The sequence below is a fragment of the Pinus tabuliformis genome, chromosome 3_1 (genome assembly GCF_031772625.1).
Source record: "Pinus tabuliformis cultivar Carrire ecotype Pingquan chromosome 3_1, CPIR1, whole genome shotgun sequence".
In the NCBI taxonomy this organism is placed as follows: Eukaryota; Viridiplantae; Streptophyta; class Pinopsida; order Pinales; family Pinaceae; genus Pinus; species Pinus tabuliformis.
The window spans coordinates 527,457,545-527,479,452 of record NC_142301.1 but is presented as its reverse complement, the minus strand read 5'-3'; the positions used below and the strand labels follow the sequence as shown (position 1 = coordinate 527,479,452).

The 21,908-nt window shown below is 35.1% G+C and overlaps 1 protein-coding gene across 1 annotated transcript; it reads left to right on the top strand.

Annotated features, from left to right (window-relative positions):
• Positions 1-15,193: 15,193 nt before the first annotated feature.
• On the top strand, positions 15,194-21,483 carry LOC149188155 (putative LRR receptor-like serine/threonine-protein kinase At5g48740). The gene is made up of 15 exons (XM_089409881.1): positions 15,194-15,316; positions 15,512-16,052; positions 16,324-16,799; positions 16,876-17,002; positions 17,100-17,171; positions 17,675-17,743; positions 17,842-17,913; positions 18,009-18,080; positions 18,257-18,489; positions 18,589-18,797; positions 18,939-19,065; positions 19,172-19,240; positions 19,387-19,576; positions 20,650-20,782; positions 20,867-21,483. Exons 1-15 carry the CDS (start codon positions 15,220-15,222, stop codon positions 21,215-21,217), a joined length of 2,838 nt encoding a protein of 945 aa, XP_089266007.1. The 5' UTR covers positions 15,194-15,219; the 3' UTR covers positions 21,218-21,483.
• Positions 21,484-21,908: the final 425 nt, after the last annotated feature.

The following is a 21,908-nucleotide window of genomic DNA, read 5'->3' as shown; positions in this document are numbered from 1 at the left end:
TTAATGACAAAAACTCCTTCATCCTCCTATAAATTGACCACTCATCTAAGTGAACAGGAGCTAGCTCGATTATGTTGAATTGTAAGGAGATAATGCTGCTATGAGACTTGACTTTGGAGCAAATGATGTGATGCCACAAGCTTGTATTGCTTTTGATGTGATGCTGATGGGATCCAAGCTGGAGGAATGAGTTTGAATCAGACACTGATGATTGTAATTCCTTCTTCTATCTAATAAAGTGTTTGAACCTTTTTCCATATGATGTGTTCTTTCATAATTCTTATATGTATGAATTGCTTCTGATTCCTTTCATTTATATTCAATGGGTTGTATGCTTTGATCGATTTTCGTCTTCTGTTGTGTTGACAAGGTACTTTTCAAGTGGATTAAGTAGGAAAAGAAGCGACGAAATCGATACAAGGGAGACGAGAGGAAAGCAGAACTACGGGTAGGCCTTCTATCCTCTCTTCTTATCTATTTCTTATAGGGAAAGTCTAAAACACTTTAAACTGTTGTTCTAGGCACATCTACTTGTCTAGTGAATTAGTATTTATCCGTAGATGTTAAATTCTCCAAAACAAAACCTTCCAATAGAGACTTATATCCAAGGTAGAAAAAACCAAAAATAGAATGTTTCCCTTGACTCTCAGAAGTACAACAAAAGAACCCTTAGAACTAGTCCACATAGATATCTCTAGACCAATGAGAACACAATCGATTGGTTTTTTATTTTTTGACCTTTATTGATGAATATAGCAAGAAAATATGGATTTATTTTCTTAAAGATAAGTTTGATACTTTCTAAAATTTCAAAGAATTCAAAGAAGAAGTGGAAAAGAAAAGTGGCAATTTTTTGAAAGTATTCTAGTTAGGCATAGGAGGAGAATACAGTTCCAACAATTTCACAACAGCTTTTTGAAAACAAGGCATCATTATGCAAAACATAACCAGATACACTCTATAGCAGAATGGAGTAGTAAAAAGAAAAAGACTAATCAATCATGAATATGGAAAGATGCATGCTTCACAAAAACAATAGAAACATTTTGAGGTCTAAAATGCGCCTCCTAAGGAATATTATAAAATAATAGTGGCAATTATAAAACAAGATTAGATTACATCATCAAATTTTAGAGGGAAAAGAGATAAAATTGTTTTTCAACATGTATTTTAAACTTATCGCCCTATGGTTTTATTCAAATTTCAAGTGGGAGAACTTCTTGGATGCATAATTTAATTCCTCATCCAACGAGTACCCATGTTGCATACTTTCGATGGACCCTGCTACACAAACAAAAAGAGAAATACATGAAAAAACGTGACTAAAATCACATTGTTTTCATGTATTTATCTTTTTTCCATGTAGCAGGCTCCATCAAAAGTATGCAACATTGGTTCTCTTTGGATGAGAAATTAAATTATGCATCTAATGAGTGCTCCTGCTCGAAATTTGAGTAAAATCATAGGGAGATAAGTTGAAAATATGAGTTGAAAAAGTAGTTTTCTCTTAATATTTTAATTTTTTTACTCAAAAAATGGTGAATCACTACCCATGGTTGACATCATCATCTAAAATCATATTAGTTCTTATAAAGTTTATTTTGGTTGTACATTTTTGTTTTGAGGCCCATTTTTGACCTCAAAATTTCTCTAATGGAAGTTGACCAATGAGTATTGGGTTGAAGTTGTTGTTGTTGCAATATATATTTTCAATAGATCTCCAACAATCAATATTAAAGATAAAATACCTCAATAATTTTGGGATGGTAAGAAGGTAAATTTCTTTCACTTTCGAATATTCGGTTGTGTAGCATTTACACATATTCTGGAGAAGATGTGAAAAACAACTTGATGACAAAAGTGAAAAATGCATATTTATAGGCTATAATGAACAATCAAAAGCCTACAGACTCTACAATATGCTCACCAAGAAATTCTTGTTAAGTTCTTTGAAAACAAATCATGGAGTGAATAAAATGATAAACCTAGAGATCAACATGTTCACCCACTAAGGTTGCCTATATTACAGTTACAAGAAGTGCCAAAATGCTCTGAAAATGGTACTAGTCAATCACCATTATCATCATCATAAAGAGATAATCATAAAATTATAAGCATCAGGGATATATATGAGCAAGAACGTGACCTTGAGAAACAAAATATTTTTGTTTTTATTTTCTATCAACCAATCGTCTATAAAGAGGTAGTAAAATAGAAACATTGGGTTGGTGCAATGAATTAGGAAATCAAAACCATAGAGAAGAACAAAAGTTGGGAACTGGTTGATCCCCCAAAAGACAAACCCATCATTGGAGTCAAGTGGGTCTACATGACCAAAATCAATGAAAAAGGTAAAATCAAGAATCATAACGCAAAAATAGTTTTCAGAGGATTTTCTCAACAACTTAGCATAGGCTACGATAAAACCTTTGATCAAGTAGCAAGGCTAGATATAAATGAAACTATTTTGGCCACTGCAGCTCAAAATAAATGGCAATTTTTTCAACTAGATGTCAAATATATTTTTTAAATTGTATATTACAAGAAGAATATTATGTAGATCAACCACCTGGTTTTGATGTTCCAAGGTAAGAACATAAAATGTATAGGTTGAAGAAATCCTTATATGGCTTGAAACAAGCTCCTCGAGCTTGGTACAATCGAATTGACTCTTACTTGATCAATAGTGGATTTCGTAGAAGTATCAATAAGCCAACTCTTTACAAAAAAATAGACAATGAAGGTAAAATTCTCATTGTTTTCCTTTATGTTAATGTTTTTCTCTATACAAGTAATTTGATGCTAAAAAAATTAAAATTTTCCATGCAAACAAAATCTGACATGAATGATCTTGACCCCATGAATTGTTTCTTGGGAATTGAAATTCAATAATCCACGAATGGTATTTTCATCTATCAACAAAAGTATACCACTGACATGCTGCACAATTTTAGATCAATCAACTGCAAGCCAATTAGTGCTCTAATTTCTCTAGGCATCAAGTTGAGAAAACAAGATGAAGGGCCATTAGATGATTGTGTTGTTTATAAAAGTCTATTTGGTAGTATCTTATATCTCACTGCAACTAGGCTAGGCATCATGTTTGCAGGTAGTTTTGTTTCCATATTTATGGAATCACCCAAGTATTCCCATTGGAAAGTTGTGAAATAAATTTGAAGATATGTTGCAAGGACACTAAAATATGGTTTATTATACAAGAATTTTGAATTTTGAATATTTACATAGATAGCGATTATGTAGATAACTTAGATGATTGAAAAACCACATGAGGATACACCTTTTGCATGGGAACAAATCTGGTATCATGGGCATCGAAGAAACATCCCATTTTTTCAATATCTTTTGCAGAGGTAGAGTATGTTGTTGCAAATTACATGGCTTGTCAAGCATTATGACTAAGAAGGCTATTGAATGATCTTTCACATGCTCAAAAGGAGTCAACTCCTATTTTAAGTGATAACAACTTTTCCATTTCCTTATCCCAAAATAACGCATTTTACGAAAAAAACAAACATATTGACACACACTTCCATTTCATTAGAGAGCTTGTTAATAATGGAGATATATTTCTTGATTTTTGTGGATCACGAGATCAACTTATAGAAATTTTTACAAAAACATTGGGAAAATTTGTATTTGAATTTCAGAAAGAGCACTTGATCATTGTAAGGGTCAATAATTTTAATAGTCGAGATTAGAAGCAGTGTTGAGAGCATTAATCTTACTGTCTCATCTTTGTTCCACTTGCTTGTTGATTTTATACTTGTCTACGTTTTATACCTCTCAATCCTCATTGATCTTTCATGGTGTCTTCATTCAAAAGGATGGATCTCCACCACAAACAAAAACATGTTTTTCTAAATCTAGGCACTAATGCATTCAACACCAGTCTAACCTAGTTTCTTTGCATGTATCCTTGTGATTTCACCGAGGTTTACTCTTTCAATGTCAATTCTAAGCTCCTACAAAATCCAAACCTGGGTGGTTTTTACAATGAGAGAAACATGAAATGAATGAATCCTTGATAACCAATCTCAACGCACATAAATAGTAATTCTTATTAACATATCTCGACCTGAAAAAGTATAGGAGAAAAAAAGTTTATTTGAAATCTATACGAGTCCCATTTGGTGACTAGATTAATAATAATTAGCCTATATCCATCTTAAACCCAGATCTATCAAGCGCCAAGAGGGATCCAATATCTCGAGGTGGAAACCCTTTTTTTTTGGTGTGAAAGTTGAGGAAAGGATTGTACCTCGAGAAATTCATCCCTCTCGATGCCTGATAGATACAAGGTTAAGATGGATCTATGTTGGTTATCTAATACTATATAATATGTATATTTGTATCTATGTGTCCCTTTCTTATTACCTCTCTCTATCTCACCCCACAAACATACACATTCTCTCTTTATATCTATATATCTTTCTTTCCCTCCCTCTTTCTCTCTTCCCCTTCTCTCTCTCTCTCTCTCTCTCTCTCTCTCTCTCTCCCCATTGCTCCCTTGTCACTCCCTCTCTCTCCCCCTCCAAATCCAACTCTCTCTCCTTCTCTCTCTCGATTCCCCTCCCTCCCTTTCTCTCCCAACCCCCTCTATCTCTCCCCCCAATCTCTCTCTCTCTCTCTCTCTCTCTCTCTCTCTAATTATATCACTACCTTCCTCCCTCTCTCGTTCTATCTCTTCCCTCCATCTTTATGTCTCCCTCTCTCTCTCTCTCTCTCTCCAACTTTTTCACTGTCTCTCTCAATCTTTGTGTCTCCCTCTCTCTCTTCCCCTTCTCTCCATATTTATCTCCTCTCTTATTCTTTGTCTTCCCTCCTCTCCTCTCTCCCTCACTCTCTCTCCATTTCTCCCTTGTCACTCCCTCTCTCTCTCTCTCTGACCCCCTCAGCTCCTCTCTCTCTCTCTTAAATTTGATCCCATTGTATTGTGTTTAATAAAGTATCTAAATTAAAAAGCTTAATTGGTTGTAAAATATTGAGCCTATATTTTGTATCAATCTTGTCAACTAAAATATAATAATGAAAAACTTAAAAAAATCTAGTCCCTTTCCTCTATTATCGCTAGTCACTTTGCTTGCTTATATCCCTTCGATCCTTAGTTAAGATGGATCTATACTGGTTCTTAATAATATTATTTATATTAGATAAATTTCCCATCTTTATATATAAAATTATTCTCACTTTTAACTTTATTAACACCTTAACTTAATTTATATGGGAATATTTACGCTGTAAAAAATTCCACTTTGAGAAGAACTCCCCTGGCTTCCACTCTATACTGGTCTTCAACTTTGGATGGAGTGCTAGATGATTGAGAAAATGTTCACTGTTGGATCCTACTTCAATTGTGAACCAACTGCTTGTGCTTAGCCATTATCAATTGACTTTGAGCTCCTTTGGATTTTCAACTTCTTCAACAATTGGGGTTCTTCAAGAGGAGGCTCATTCATGCTTGGAACTGGCTTCTCAGGTAGCGACGTTGATCTCATCATTGTTCTTATATTTTTCTAGCATCTGCGTAAGCTATTACAAGACTTGTTCTTTGGCGATGGTTTTGTTGAAGGTCAAATGGGGATCGTTGGAGGTGTAGACAATGAACCAACCCCTTTTCACTCTCGCATCATTTCTGACCATTCTGCCAGTCAAGGTAAGTTATGTCGGGGAGGAGATTGGAGAGTGAGACCTGTTTGGGGTCGAAATCATCCATCCACCCTAGACTCTACACAGTGCCTCTCTATGTGATTGTGATGTCGCGTCACTCGGATTGGGTTTTCTTGGCATTAGTAATGTCGTGTTAGAGAATTATATATTATGGAGCAATGGAACACATAAAATATTGCAGAAATATAAACACAGAAAACACATAAAACAAGAGAGACACAGATATACGTGGTTCACCCAGTTTGGGCTACGTCAACCCCGAACAGCCAGTCCTTCCTTTCTATTATCCAACAAAATGAAGAGACACAACCTACAGCAGATCCGCTGTAATATCCTTTGTTTTCTCTCACGGTCTCACCTCTCTATTTCTCACTTAGAGAATACACATCTATATATCACAGCCTCAATACAATGCCCTCATACAAAGAGAGGGGTTGCCTTCTAGGGAAAAAAACCCTAAACTAAACATAAGTTCTACCGTCAGATCATTTGCCTAATGAACGACCCAGATTGACTAGAAATTACTATACTTTTACAAGACAATTTTACATCTATTTTTAGCTTCAGGGGCGTTACCCCCGAAACCCCCGCCGAGGGACCGCTCGCCCCCAGACCCCCCAGCCAGGGGGTATCGGCCCCCCCAAACCCCTGCGGGGGGGACAAGTCCCCCCTGCACCCCCCCGCATGGAGGGGTGTACAAAATTCCTGGGGTATACATCCGGTTGAAACAAAGACCTCTGAACGATCATGCTCCACACCCAACAATCTCCCACTTGGAGAATGATTGTAGCAACTCCACCGCTGCTTCATTTGCTGGAAAATGACTTCTTTTTGGACCTAGATGTTTCTCATCTTCGTCATCATCCTTGAATACCAATTGAAACTGAGCATATTCTCAGTTTCTCCCTGGTTACAACTTTTGTTAGCATATCTGCAGGATTTTGGCTAGTGTGTATCTTTTCCAACTTCAACTCTCCATCTTCCAACAATGATCATATGAAATGGTACTTGAGCTGTATGTGCCTAGTCCTAGAATCAAATGTTTAGTTCTTTGCAATATGAATGGAACTTTGGCTATCAATATATAACGTGCCCATATCATGCTTCTTACCCAATTCACCCATAAACCTTTGTAACAAAATCATTTCTTTACTAGCCCCTGTAGCAACAACATACTCTTCTTCTATTGTTGAAAGGGCAACAACACTTTGGATTTTTGAAACCCAACTGACAGTTGTTCCACCTACAGTAAATACATATCCTGTAGTGCTCCTTCTGTTATCTCTGTCACCTACCATATCTGCATCAACATATCCCTGTAGAGAAATGTTTTAACCACCAAATCATAATGATTGATTTGTGATACCTTTCAAATATCTGAGAATCCATTTCACTACCATCCAATGTTCCTTTCCTGGATTGTTCATGTACCTACTTACAACTCCCACTGCATGTGCAATATCAGGCCCTGTGCAGAGCATTGCATACATTAAGCTTCCAACTGTTGATGCATATTGAAATTTAGACATATAATCCATGTCTTCTTGGGTCTTTGGGCACATTTCCTTACTAAGTTTGAAATGGCTAGCAAAAGGTGTACTAACTGGTTTTGCATTGTGCATATTAAATCTTTTCAACACCTTTTTTATGTACTCATTCTAAGACAATGTTAATTTGTGATTTTTCCTGTCTCTAGTGATTCTCATACCAAGGATTTGTTTTGCAGCTCCCAAATCCTTCATTGCAAATTAATTTGCCAATTTTCTTTTGAGCACATTTATTTCCTACATGTTAAACCCGGCAACAAGCATGTCATCCACATACAATAACAATATAATATAGCTTCCATCATTTTGTTTTTTCAGATAAACACAATGATCAGAGTGACATCTAGTATAACCTTGTTTAGACATAAACTTGTCAAATTTTAGATACCACTGCCTTAGAGCCTATTTTAAGCCATACAAGCTCTTCTTCAACCTGCACACTAGTTTCTCCTTCCCTTTCACCTCATGTCCTTATGGTTGCTACATATATATCTCTTCCTCCAAATCCCCATGGAGACAGGCTGTCTTTACATCTAACTGCTCAAGATGCAAATCTTCAACTGCTACTAGACTTAAAATAGTTATGATTGAAGTCATTTTAACAACAGGAGAAAATATTTCATCAAAATCAATACCTTTCTTGTGTGCAAACCCCTTCACCACAAGTCTAGCTTTGTACCTCTGTTTTCCTCCATCTTCTTCCTTCAGCCTGTAAACCCATTTATTCTTCAATGTAGTTTTTCCTGCAGGAAACCTGACTAAGTCCCAAGTCTGGTTATGCATTAAGGAGTCCATCTCTTCTTCCATGTCTACCTCCCACTTCTTCCTGCTTTCAACCTGCATTGCTTCTTCATAACATTCGGGTTCACCAGAAACAGTCAACAATAAATAATATAATGAAGGAGAGTATCGTTCAGGGGGTCTACTTATCCTGGTAGATCTTCTAACACCACTTTTAGGTGTTTTGGGTGCCTATTGCTATTGTGGTGGTTGTTGTTGTTGTGGTTGTTGATTATCATTATTTTCAGGCACCTTTACTTTTTCAGTGATTTCATCAAGAACTACGTATTCCTTGTTTTCTTTTTCCTGTTTCTTTTCCTACAACTGATTCTTATACAAGAACTTTTCATTGAATATTACATCTCTGCTCCTAATGATTTTGTGATTTTCGTAATCATATAAGCGATAACCAAAATCATTAACACCATATCCAATAAAGGTACATTTCTTTGACTTTGCCTCAAGCTTTGTTCTATTTTCTTTATCAATATGGACAAAGGCCTCACAACCAAAAGGCTTTAAAAAAGAGTGGTTTACCTTTTTACTTGTGCATGCTTCCTCTAGAACACCACCATCCAAGGAACTTGAAGGCCCTCTATTTATTAGATAAACAGTAGTATCTACAGCATCTGCCCAAAACTGTAAAGGCAATCCTGCATGCAATCTCATCCACCTTGCATGCTCCATGATTGTTCTGTTCATCCTTTATGAAACACCATTTTCTTGTGGTTTTCTTGGAATTGTCTTTTCTCTGCGAATTCCATGCTCTGAACAGTACCTATCAAACTCTTTGCTGCAATATTCACGTCCATTGTCTGATCTGAGACGCTTCAATTTCTTTCCTGTCTCAATCTCAACCAAAGCTTTCCATTTCTTAAAAGTACCAAATACATCAGATTTATTCTTAATACAATAAATCCAAGTTTTTCTAGTTGCATCATCAATAAAAGTAACATAATAACGAGAGCCACCGAGAGATGATACATGAGCAGGTCCCCATACATCTGTATGCACAATCTCTAATTTTTCGCTCTTCTTTTCTTTCCCAACACTGAGAAATCTGACTCTCTTCTGTTTTCCATAAATGAAATTCTGACAAAAGTCCAAATCAACATTCTTGAAACTCGGCAACAAATTCCTTGAGTGAAGAATCTTCATCCCCTTTACACTCATGTGTCCGAGCCTATGATGCCATAATGCTACATCTGCTCCTTTGGAAGATAAAGCATTAACAGAGTTAGAAATACCATTGCATAAATACAATGTACCAACCTTTTTGACTTTTGCTATTACTAAGGCTCCTTTGGTGACCTTCCAAGCTTTATTTGTGAAAGTTGTCACACAACCTTCACCGCCTAACTGCCCTGTTGAAATCAAACTTTTCTTTAGATCTGGAACATGCCTTACCTCCTTTAGTAGCCATTGGTTTCCATTCTGCTTTTTTACGAGAACCTTACCCATTCCAACAATTTCACAGGGTTTGTCATCACCCAAACAAACTTGTCCAAAATCTCCTTGAACATAGTCACGAAAGTATTTCTTATCAGGTGTGGCATGGAATGAGGCCCCTGAATCTAACACCTAGGAATCAGTAATATTTTCTAAAGAAAGAATCAAAGCATCTTGTAACACCTCACCTGTCATATTTTCTTCATGATTATTTTCTTGCTGTGGATCTCCTTCTTTTCCCTTCCGAGATCTACAGTCTTTCTTTAGGTGTCCTTTCTTTCCGCATTTCCAACACACTATCCCCGATCTGGACTTGGATCTGCCTTTCCTCGATTTACTACGATATCTTGAGCTCTTTCCTCTTTCCATTTTTCTTCCCCTAGACTCTACACTCAAAGCATTACCTGATGTCTCACCGGAGCTTTTCTGTCGCATTTCCTCACTAAGGATAGCACCGACAACATCATCAAACTTTAAAGTACCAGATCTAGAAACAGAGTTACTAATGGCCATTACTAAACCATTCCAACTTTCTGGCAATGAGCACAAGAATAACAACAACTCTAACTTCATCATCAAAGTTTACCCCTACAGAACATAACTGACTTGTAACAGTATTAAAATGATTAAAATGGTCTGCAATAGATCCACCTTCCGACATCTTCATATTAAATAACCATTTCATAAGAAATACCTTGTTTGAGGCCAAGGGTTTTTCATATAGTTTCTCTAATGCCTTAATCAAACCCTCTATTGTTGTTTCCTTCGAAATGTTGAAGGCAACCGATGCTGCGAGGCACAACCATACTGTTTTGAGTGCCTTTCTATCAAGAAGGTTCCATTCTTCATCTGTCATACCCGTCGGCATCTTTGTTTTTCCGCCCAATGGTAGGTACAGATCTTTCTGATACAGATAATATTGCATCTGCATCTTCCACAACGAGAAGTTTTGGCTGTTAAATTTCTCGACCCTAAACTTACCATCTTCTGCCATTGCTCCCACTCGAACGAGGAACCCTTCTTTCCTGCAAGTTTATCAGCGAAATAGACCTTTGGCTCTAATACCAGTTGTTAGAAAATTATATATTACGGAGCAATGGAATACATAAAATATTGCAGAAATATAAACATAGAAAACGCATAAAACAAGAGAGACACAGATATATGTGGTTCACCTAGTTTGGGCTACGTCCACCCCGAACAGCCAGTCCTTCCTTTCTATTATCTAGCAAAATGAAGAGACACAACCTACAATAGATCCGATGTAATATCCTCTGTTTTCTCTCACAGTCTCACCTCTCTATTTCTCGCTTAGAGAATACACATCTATATATCACAGCCTCAATACAATGCCCTCATACAAAGAGAGGGGTTTCCTTCTAGGGCAAAAAACCCTAAACTAAACATAAGTTCTACCGTCAAATCATCTGCCTAATGAACGGCTCAAATTGACTAGAAATTACTATACTTTTACAAGGAAAGTTTACATATGTTTTTAGCTTCGGGGGTGCTGCCCCCGAAACCCCCGCTGGGGGACCGCTGGCCCCCGAACCCCTAGCCAGGGGGGATAGCCCCCCCTGAAACCTGGCGGGGGCCCCGCGTGGAGGGGTGTACAAAATCCCTGGGGTATACATCCGGCTGAAACAAAGACCTCTGAACAATCATGCTCCACACCCAACCCGTGGGAAATGTAACCCATCCAGTTGGACTCGTGGCTCCAGGACTCGTGGGAGAGTGAACTCAAAATAAAATCTTTCGGCACATCGATGGAATTTTCTAGCCATATTATCCGAGAAAAAGCTAGTTTATCTCTTAATGTCACTGTGCTTAATTTTTATTATTTTTAATATAACAAAAATATACTAAAGTGTCCATTTGACAGCCTCCATTTTTTTCTTGGACACTGCCGTCATACCACCTGTGAGCAAGAGCCTCTCTTCCCCTAAGAAGTTTGGTTCTCTCATTAAGAGGGCACATCTGGAACTTGAAACCTCCAATTTCAAGCGTCGTGGCCTAGAAGTTGTGCTGGACGACCTGAAGGAAACTTTTGGGTTCACTGAATGGAATTTCAAAGCTCTTTTTCTTGGGGGGGCATGTTATGAGAAGAAAGGGATACTCGTCGACGCCCGCAAAACGTTCTAGGATGTGTTGGAGGTAAATCCTTCATCGTAGGAGGCCAAAGTGGGCATGGATCACCTATCTTGATTAAGACATCTACAAGCATCTGTGGAATCATATGTCTGCATCCAAAAAAAGAATGAAAGTTGTCTCCCAGTTGGGAAAAACAAATATCTTTTTGAAGATTTCAGAGGAAGACATTCGAAGCCTATTTTTTGTAAAATTGACAACATTAGCTAATAGTTTATTAGTTGTGAGCTCTGAGTCCCTATAAAAAATGCGAGTTATGAATTGCAATGGTGCACAAAAATGTGTTGGGCATTACTGGAATCATTTTCTACTGTATTTATTTGTATATGAGATTCATTGGACGATGAATAACCTCATGAGAACAATGGAGGGATTTTTGTTTTTAAAAATAATTGGTAATGTAGCAGGAACTGCTGGTAGGGAAAAAAAGTGTGAGCCATTCACATGACATTCCTTGAACATCCAATTTATTGCCATAAAAATAACTAACTCAAAACTGCTTTCCTATAAACACCGTTTACCTCTAAGCGCACAACCCGTCTTTCAAAAATAGAGGCTTTTGAGAAAACCAAAGTGCGGTGATTATGTCTGGTCGGATATCTTCTTTCGTTTGGCCAGAATTTAGAGGTTCAATTCGATCGATGACTTTTCTCAAATTGAAGAATTCATCCAATTGGGTTTTCGTAATTTTTATTGAGGTTGTTTATAATAATGGCGAACCAATCAGCCTTTCATCAGCTAATTAATGCATCATTCAATTAGGATAACATGTTAGTGCCACAATTTCACTCTTACTCCATGAAAAAATTCTTTTGTACAATAATTGTGGGTGGTTTTAAGCAACGGAAATCATTCTGTACCTCAAAGATTTTAGATGGATGGGAAGTAGGTTTTAAATACAAGACGAAAACAAGATGTTCATATCGTTACCCTGTAATGAATACATTGCTTATGGGGATGCATTGAGATGACTTCAATCATCAATATTGAAGATTTACATTGAATTGAGGGAAAGATTCTTTGACTATTATTGAATTTTGAACTTTCTCCAATCCTTGTCTTGTAGGAATTTTAGGGTGTTTTCAACCAAGTACTAGTGTAATTTAATGCTGTAAACTGTAATTTATGTGATCCAGGGTATCGTTGTTCTCATTGGTTTGTTGTATATGGCGAGTCTATGATTTTTTTGTTAAATGAAAGGTACTAACTTTATTAATAATAATAAAAAATTAGGAATCACTTAGTTTGCCCTGTAAAATTTGGACATGGCCTCAATATATTTTTAGGTTTTCTTTGGCCATTCCAGTAGTATGCAATATCAAAAGAAGTCTTTAAAACATGCATTGAAACAACTAATTATAGTCATGTCACTAAGAGATTACACTAATTTTTCATCAGTTGGAGTATGAGACCATGAATTAATTAGAAATTCTCGTTTCATGTGTTTGCTTTTCTAGCTATTTCTTGCTTCATTGCTTGAATTCCCTGTGTCTCTTGTTGATTGAAACCAATTTTGTGAGTTATCTGTTGATATGATCCCACATGAGAATTTACCTAGGTCTTAGTCTTGTCCTCCACCATGCCTATTCCTCAACTATCTGAGATCTGCTTTCTTTGGTTATTTAAACCCAAAGGTTAACCCCTCTCTGTAATTATCAACCTATCTTGTAATTCCATTGCATCTATTGTTCATCGTTCTCTTTAATTATCAACTTATCTTGTAAGTCCATTGCATATATTCTTGGATTTAGTTAGTTAGAACGATACGATATTTGATCGATTGCCTCTGTCCTTCCTTTACCATCACTTCAGAATTTGTTTTCCTTTAGATTTTGGGTTGTTGCTTAAACAAAATGTACATACACATGGGAAGAATATGTGTGGAGAGACAAGAAGGATACATTATATTCCTTGAATGTTCACTGGTATAGAAAAGTTTTGTATGTCTCCCTTCTTCCTCTCTCACCAACATTGATCCATCTAAACCTCGAATTTTCCCTAGAGGGACCAAAGCAAACAGAGAGTTCATTTTCGTTGTGCTTAGAAAATAATGGGTTAATATGGATATGTGCTGCTCTATTTTTTTTATTGAAACTAATATAAAGCTCTCACATATAAAGCATGCATGACATATGTATGTGATTTATTGGTCATGATATATCATTGGCATGGAGGATTGCCTGGATTGACAATGGATTTTCCTACCCTTTCCATTTCCTAGATAGCCATTTTTTTAAGCTCTCACACATAAAAAAAAAAAAAAACAAACAAACAAACAAAACAAAACAAAAACACTAACTAACCTCCATTTTTTTATATTACGAAACAAATGAAGAGATGGTAAAATATGTTGATATTGCATCATAGATGAAGAGATGATAAAAATATTTCACTCTTACTCAACCAAAGATAAAATAATATAATTTTATATTAACTTTAAATAGAGTTATAGCAATTAAAGGTTAGAAAAAAAATCCAATATTCTATTTTCATTTTGAATTAATAATAAATTATTTGAATTTTCATATTAACTATATTTTAACGTCAACTTTATATTTGTGGGAAAAAAATTATTTAATATTAACCATAATAAAATATTTCAATATCTAAAGAGAAAATAATGGAAAGTAAAAACATATTCAATTACTTTCTAATGAGAATAAGTAGAGAGAGATATGTAATTCATTCAATTAATAATATAAAAATAATTTGATATCTAAAAAAATATTAATAATAATTTATTGTAGATTACAATTAAAATGTTTTAATATATAAATTATTTAAAATTATATCAATAAAAAATACAAAGTAATTGGGAAAAAAAACTTATGATTAAAACATTTGAAGAAATTTTATTATTCCATATTTTAGCCTTTTTTAAAACATATTTTGTGGATCAAAATTAATTAATATAACAAATATAAGTTGGAAATCTAAACCATTTAAATAGTTAAAAACATTTCAAAGCATTAAATTTATTCATATTTAAAAATACAATTATATATATATATATATATATATATATATATATATATATATATATTTTAAATCTTTACCTTCTAAATTCATTTAGACTTTAAAAGATTTAACCTTTAACCCTTAAAAACTTGCTAAATTCATAATTAAGATACATTTATTATACAATGGACTTATTAGATCCCAACATCAACTTTGAAGTTACATTCAGAGATAATTGCGCAACAACTTTAAAGCTACGCATCTCAAAATGAAGAGCATTGACTTTGAAGTGAAATCATGTTTGTGAAGATGATTTTTTACATATTCACCACTATCGGTTGGAGAATTATTTATTTGGATTCAATTTGATTAATTATAGTAAAATATGAATGAATTCAGAAGCTTGAAAATTCGATATTCGTACGGGGGACTTTTTGATACCAGTTCTAAAATGTCGGCGTATTTCACTTTCTTGTTCACGCGTTAAAGAGACAATTCAATACACGCACTCCACAATTCGGAGTTAAAGAACTACTAGTGACCAGTCAAGTCAATGCACGTAGTCAACAACTCTCGAGTTATATAGGATTCAATGGCAACCCAATCTACAGCCAGAACTACTAAGCACTTTTTAAAAATTGGTAAAATCATGGCTAGAATTTGTTATGGCAGATGGGGTTGTTCGGTACAGTCTGCGATGGGCGTGCTCTTCAGTTTATTGGCTGTTACTACTGCTCAACAACCAGGTATATGGTGGAACATTCCAAGTTCAATAAAGGACTAAAAAATGCGCTATTACAGCTAATGTTGAGTGTTTCCTTTTTGTCTATTGTCGTAGAATCCTCATTTGATAAATCGCTCTATAGCACTCATCGATCTTCTGTTTTCAATATTTGCTTGATAAAAAATTGTTTTATCAATTATTTTCTGGCGGTGTCCAGGGTTTCTGAGTATCAGGTGCGGTGGGAACACAAATTACACTGACCTAAACAATATCACATGGGTTACTGACGCCGGTTACATAGACGTCGGTGAGACAGCGGATATAGGAAACATTATAGAACAAGCCCGAGGTTCTTCTTTGGATAGTCTACGCTTCTTTCCAAAGCCTCTGAACAAGTCTTGCTATCAGTTGCCTGTGCTGCCCAACGTGCCTTACCTCTTAAGACTCTGGTTTGACATTGGAAATTACACGGGATTCCAAAGTTCGACGAGCTTCGCTTACTCTTTTGAGACAGTAGATATGTTGGCTATGGAAAACATAACAATCACAGGTACTGGACTTTTTGACGAAAGAATCTTGGTTACTGCAAGTACAATGATGTATGTTTGCTTGATCAGAACCTCCGAGAGGGATGATCCCTTTATCACTGGTATCGAGTTGAGACCGCTTCGCGATGACATGTATGCACACGCTAAACCAGGAACAATGCTCTTTTCACTAGCTAGAGTTGATGCCGGTGGAAGTTATTCGACCCTTAGGTGAACACTTTGAACTTTATATATTTATCTACGGAAACCTAAGCGTTATAATTAACGAGCTAGTGGTGTTGATATTCTTTGTAATCCGTTTCCCTTTTACTTATAAATTTGTATCTTTGCACGGTAATCCAAAATATATTTGTACCAAGTATAGCACATAGCTAACAGAATTTTGATCTGTGATAGACAATTTTGACTCAGTAGCGTGCAGAAGTAGGGATAACTTTTGTCAATGATTTAGCTCAAGAATTTTGTATGTTAAATTATGTAGGTATCCTCAGGACAACTTCGACCGTATCTGGACTTCAGATTTATCTATAAATATTAAAGATTCTCAAGTTATATCGAACATAAGTTCTGAAAAGCCCATTTCAATGAACAATGCCAAAGAGCTTCCTCCACTTCTTGTTATGCAAACGGCGTGGGCTGTGAACAGCTTGGAAGGCTTTCACTTCTTCACAGAATCATCCCAAGGGAGCAAAGTATTACTGATGTTGTATTTTGCAGAGCTCCAGACGATGAAAATGTCTGAATCGAGATCTTTCAACATCTCGCTATATGGGGATGCAATATCAGAAGCTATTACTCTCGTGCCAAATTATTCTGCCCTCGAACTGACATTCCTCTCCAATGATTCAGATTACTTTACAATTCAGAAGGCCGCTAACTCAACTCTTTTTCCTATAATCAACGCATATGAGTCCTACGCGATAATTAATACGCAACTGGCAACATATTCACAAGATAGTAAGTGCCCTGTTAATCTTACGATACTCAAATTGCACATCATTCAATGCCTAACCGAGTAGTTCTCAAACTGCAGTTGAGGCTCTTCAGAATATCAAAAGGAGTTTTGGCATAAAAGATTGGGTCTCCGATCCTTGCTATGTCATCCCTTGGAAAGGAATCGGCTGTGATAACAGCTCCTCTGCCGTCAGGATTTCGGAAATGTAAGTTTAATTCTTTAATTCGTTTACAGCTGATTTAACTGTTCAGATTTAGAGGCCAGATTATAATAACTGACGATAATAATATTATTGTTCCCAGGAATTTGTCGGGAAGGAATCTTACAGGATCAGTACCTAATGATATTGTCCTGTTGACTGGATTAGTTAATGTGTAAGTCAGAGTTTGACCTGTTTTTCTGTGTAACCCTGAGTAGTTCTTCCAAGAAATTCCCCCATCGAAAGTTTAGAATACAATGGCGACTACAAAATGTGAATGTGTCTTTCCGTCTTTCCAATTTTGAACGAGATTTTTTGGAAGGTTTTTTTAATTTAATTTTTCTAAAATTTAATAGGAATTTATTGAAAGTACAAATTTGATGGGTAATTCTAGTAAAATTTAAGAGTTTTAAATTTTTTTCAAGATACTAAATTTATATATAAACGATAAATGTATAGAAATTTTTCTGGGTACTGAATCCATATATACAATAAAAACACATTTTAAATAATACAAATTAAAATCTCACCCTATGAACATTTTATAAATCTGAACATTTTATAAATCTCGATGTCAGAAGATAAAGTTTGTTGGTACCAGTTTGTTGTTGCGGGTTAAGAAGGGAATGGTTCGTATGAGAAGTGGTACTCATGATTCATTTATGTTAAAACGAGCAGGTGGCTTGACAACACTAATTTGATTGGATCATTGCCAAATTTCTCGAAATTAACCATGTTGGAGAGATTGTAAGTATCGTTTCAACGTAAAGTTTTCATTTAGTACCTTTTCAGTATTTGTCTCATGTATTTTCACAAAACCAAAATTAACTTTTGTTACTATGCAGATATTTACAAAACAACAACCTGAGCGGTAATGTTCCAGAATGGCTGTCGCAAATGAAAAACCTTAAAGAGTTGTACGTCTTCCTCTCTTCCCCTTTTTCGTTTCCCGTTCTAAATGGAATCAACTAATAAAACTGAGATGGCAATGCTTTTGAATTTATTGTCACAGGAATATAGAGAATAATAATTTCAGCGGTGTGATTCCTGCGCAACTTCTCCTCAATTGTTCGTTGAATTTCAAGTAATGCTATATTTTCTATCCGTTCTCAAATCCCATTTCAAGATTTTGAGGTTCAGATTTTCAGATTTCCTATAAGAGAAATACCACCTATAATAATAATAATCAATCGAGTTAAATTTCTAATTAATCTTACTGCATGATGTTCATGCAAAGTATCTTTCTTTGGTGTGTTGCAGATACTTTGGAAACCCCCGCCTACGTATGGACAAGAGAAAATGTACTCCACAGAATTCAAACAACAATAAATTGAAGGTTGTCCTGGGAATAGTGCTAAGCGGAATTCTAATCATCGCTTTAGCGTTAACAGTGGGTTTTATTGTGTATCGCAAAAGAATCAGAAGAAAAGAAGAGAGGGTAACTACCAGAAGCAGTGGGGTGGAAATGGAGCCAAGACCTTTCTTCTACCAAGGTCTCGAAATAATATTTTAGTATGACACCTAAATGAAACCGGTTTAGAAATTCTCTCTTTTTACTGCTACTGACTTTACCTCCTATGAATGGCTTGTAGACTACTCCATGATTACGGTGCCGAATCCAACAAAGTCCCGTGCCTTTACTCTAGATGAAATGGTAGCAGCTGCACAGACGTTTAGTCGGGAGATTGGACGAGGGGGATTTGGATCGGTGTTCTTTGGTAAGTTGCCAGAAGGAAAGCATATAGCTGTCAAAGTGCTGTCATTGTTCTCCCACCAAGGAGTTCATGAGTTCTTGAATGAGGTAATTCTCATGTATAACCATGTAATTCAGTTCAATTTGGATCCAATTTTAAAATCTGTAACCACAATCAGTTTTGGTTGCACTCAAAAGTACTTTGTATAGATTGTTAAATTCATGCCAGTGGTTTGACTTGATGAACAGGTTGATCTTCTTTCTAAAATCAATCACAGGAATCTGGTATCGTTGTTGGGTTACTGTAACGAAACTAGAGAAGTTATGCTTATCTACGACTACATGTCAGGAGGTTCACTGAGGGACCACCTTTATGGTAAACTATATATATTGCAGAGAAATATGTTTCTTACAATTGATATAATAGCCATTATAATAGCCAAGGTAACCAAGTCTTATATCGTTCTTGTATTTTCTTGTAGGACCTCTTGCAGAAAAATCCAATCTAAATTGGAAGACAAGACTTAAAATAGCTTTAGATGCAGCGCAAGGTATCTGCTCCTTTAAATTACTTTTTTATGTACGGCCGTATTTTCATGATCTAAGATCACAGGAAAATACGAGTTGACCTTTATTTTCTTGGAAATGACAAATTATGGATAACCAGATAGGATTAACCTGTAATTTGTATGTGAAGGACTGGAATATCTACATGTTGGTTCCACTCCAAAAATAATTCACAGGGACATCAAAACCGCCAAAATACTTTTAGACAGCAGGATGAATGGAAAGCTAGCCGATTTCGGTCTTTCAAGGGTGACAACTGATGGTGAGGCTACCCATGTCACCACTGCAGTGAAAGGAACGGCAGGCTACCTCGATCCTGAGTATATGACATACCTATAATTTGAGTTACAACTTTGCAATATAATTGATGTCAAATGAAACTGAATGTTTTATATTACAGTGAGTTTATTCGATTGTTGTTATATTTATAGAAATAAAATGTATTTTAACTTAGGATTACCAATTTCATTGATTTATTTTTCTATAATGTTGATAGAAGTTACTATAGATTTAATATAATATTTAATTTAAAACAAAATAAAAATATAATAATTAAATTAGGTTAAATAATAATAATTGAAATATAAGATAATTACATATATATATATATGAGGAATTAAGGAATCTTAGATATTATAAGGAGGTGATTAATTTCACAGGTGAGAGTCGGAATTATCTTTTTGTTTTGACTAGAAGAAAAAGATGAATATTGCTAAGATTTGAACTAATTCTCATGAACTCGGAAGTGAAAGGGGAATGGTCTACTCCCAAGTCTCCTTGGGACTATAGAATTTGTGAGCTTTACTAAAGTGTGGAGCATGAAAAGAACTTTCTTTTAGGCTATCCAACAGCTCTCATTTCCCTAACATTTGTCATACTTCTAATCTTCTTGGCTTCTTAAGTCAGATTCTAAAGAATTACAATTAGATTCTTCTTCTTCTTAAGGTCTAGACTCCAGTTAATCATCATCATCATCATCATTATATATATATATATATATATATATAAGGTGTATTGTTAAGTTATTTGGTGATATGTAGGTGGTTATGTTGTGATCTTGATGGCTTAGATGTTCTTGGGTCTAGTTTCTCAAACCAAAAATTAAGTTTAAAGCTGCACATATGAATAAATAATCTATTTTTTTTAAATAGTTTAAGACTAAAATTAATTAATTATATATATATATATATATATATATATATATATATAATATTATTAGAATCTCTAATTAATTTTTATTATTAGAATCTCTAATTAATTTTTTTAAATAATTTAAGATTAAAAATCATGATTTTATTTTTTATTTAAAAAATTAAAAATTTAAAAAAGAATTAATTTTATCTTTTATTTATTTATACCATGCTTATTAACTTCCAAATGTATGTGGACTCAGGTATTACAACACTCAAATGTTGACAGAGAAGAGTGATGTGTACAGTTTTGGAGTGGTTTTGTTAGAGATCATATGCGGCAGACCACCTATAGATCTAAAACTCCCTGTACATGAACTAAACATCGTCAGATGGGTAAGGAATCCTACCATCAATCTCCCAAAATATAAATATTTAGTGGTGCATGTTCCCCTAATGGCTAACTTGGGATAATTACAGGTGACACCGTATGTAATGGAGATGGATGAAAATGGTGGAAAAATAAGAGAAATCATAGACAAGAGGTTGGGCGAAAGTTACAGCATGGAATCGATGGCTGGAGTTATGAAAGTAGGTATGAGATGTGTTCAGCTTGAACCGTCTTGTAGGCCCAGCGTGAGTGAGGTAGTGGCAGAGCTTAAAGAGGCTATTAATCATGAGGATATTTCTGGTATTTCAATTTCAGAGGAGACTGGTATTGCAAGTGATGCTTCGTCGGCCGCCCCTGTCAGTTCATCGTTGGAATGGAGTGAACCCAAAGGAATGGAATGGAGCGATAACAGCTCTAACATTCCAAAAGTAGGAAGATAAGCTCGCACAGCTCCAACATTTCAGAAGTAGGAAGATAAGCTGGTACGTTAATGGAGAACTTCCAGCATGTTAGACTACATGTCGTGATGATGTCAGCATAACGGCATAGCTGACATCATGGCAACATATTGCGTGGCTTATGTGTTGTTAATATTTACAGAATAGTTGGAGGGCACTGGTTGTTAGAATGAAGCTTACCGTTTTGTATTATTCTTTATTTTCCGGAGTCATTAACCATTTTTATTTCCAAAGCTAGTAGAATATGTTGCGATTAAATTTGTATAAATATTTTGATTTTTTTTTAATTTAATATATATAAAAGACTAACTTCTGTCATTTGTTTTTTAAATTTGTATTTCTTTATCAAAGTTGTTCTGTCATTTTAGAATCTTAGAATTTAATGCTGAATGGTTGGATTTTTTTTAGTTTTTAGTTTGTTTTTATTATAATAAATATTTACCAGTAATTTGGATTGGTAATTTTTTTGCAAAGTGTAATTATTTATTTATCATTAATCTAAAGCTTTGTGGGCAAAATTTACTTAAATGTGATTATAATCAATAATATGATAAAAACCAAAAATCATAATTTTGAATACCATTACAGCAGCTTGAAAATTCAAAATTGTTATTGGGGATTTTCTAAGGTAGTTTTAAAACAATCTATCAGTTAAAACTAAGTTTGAAAATTC

Excerpts from the sequence above, each read along its gene's own strand:
- LOC149188155 (XM_089409881.1), top strand. The coding sequence starts at position 15,220 with ATGGCTAGAATTTGTTATGGCAGATGGGGTTGTTCGGTACAGTCTGCG. Across the intron at positions 18,798-18,938 it reads TTCATGAGTTCTTGAATGAG|GTTGATCTTCTTTCTAAAAT; the intron begins GTAATTCTCATG and ends CTTGATGAACAG. Across the intron at positions 19,066-19,171 it reads ACTGAGGGACCACCTTTATG|GACCTCTTGCAGAAAAATCC; the intron begins GTAAACTATATA and ends ATTTTCTTGTAG.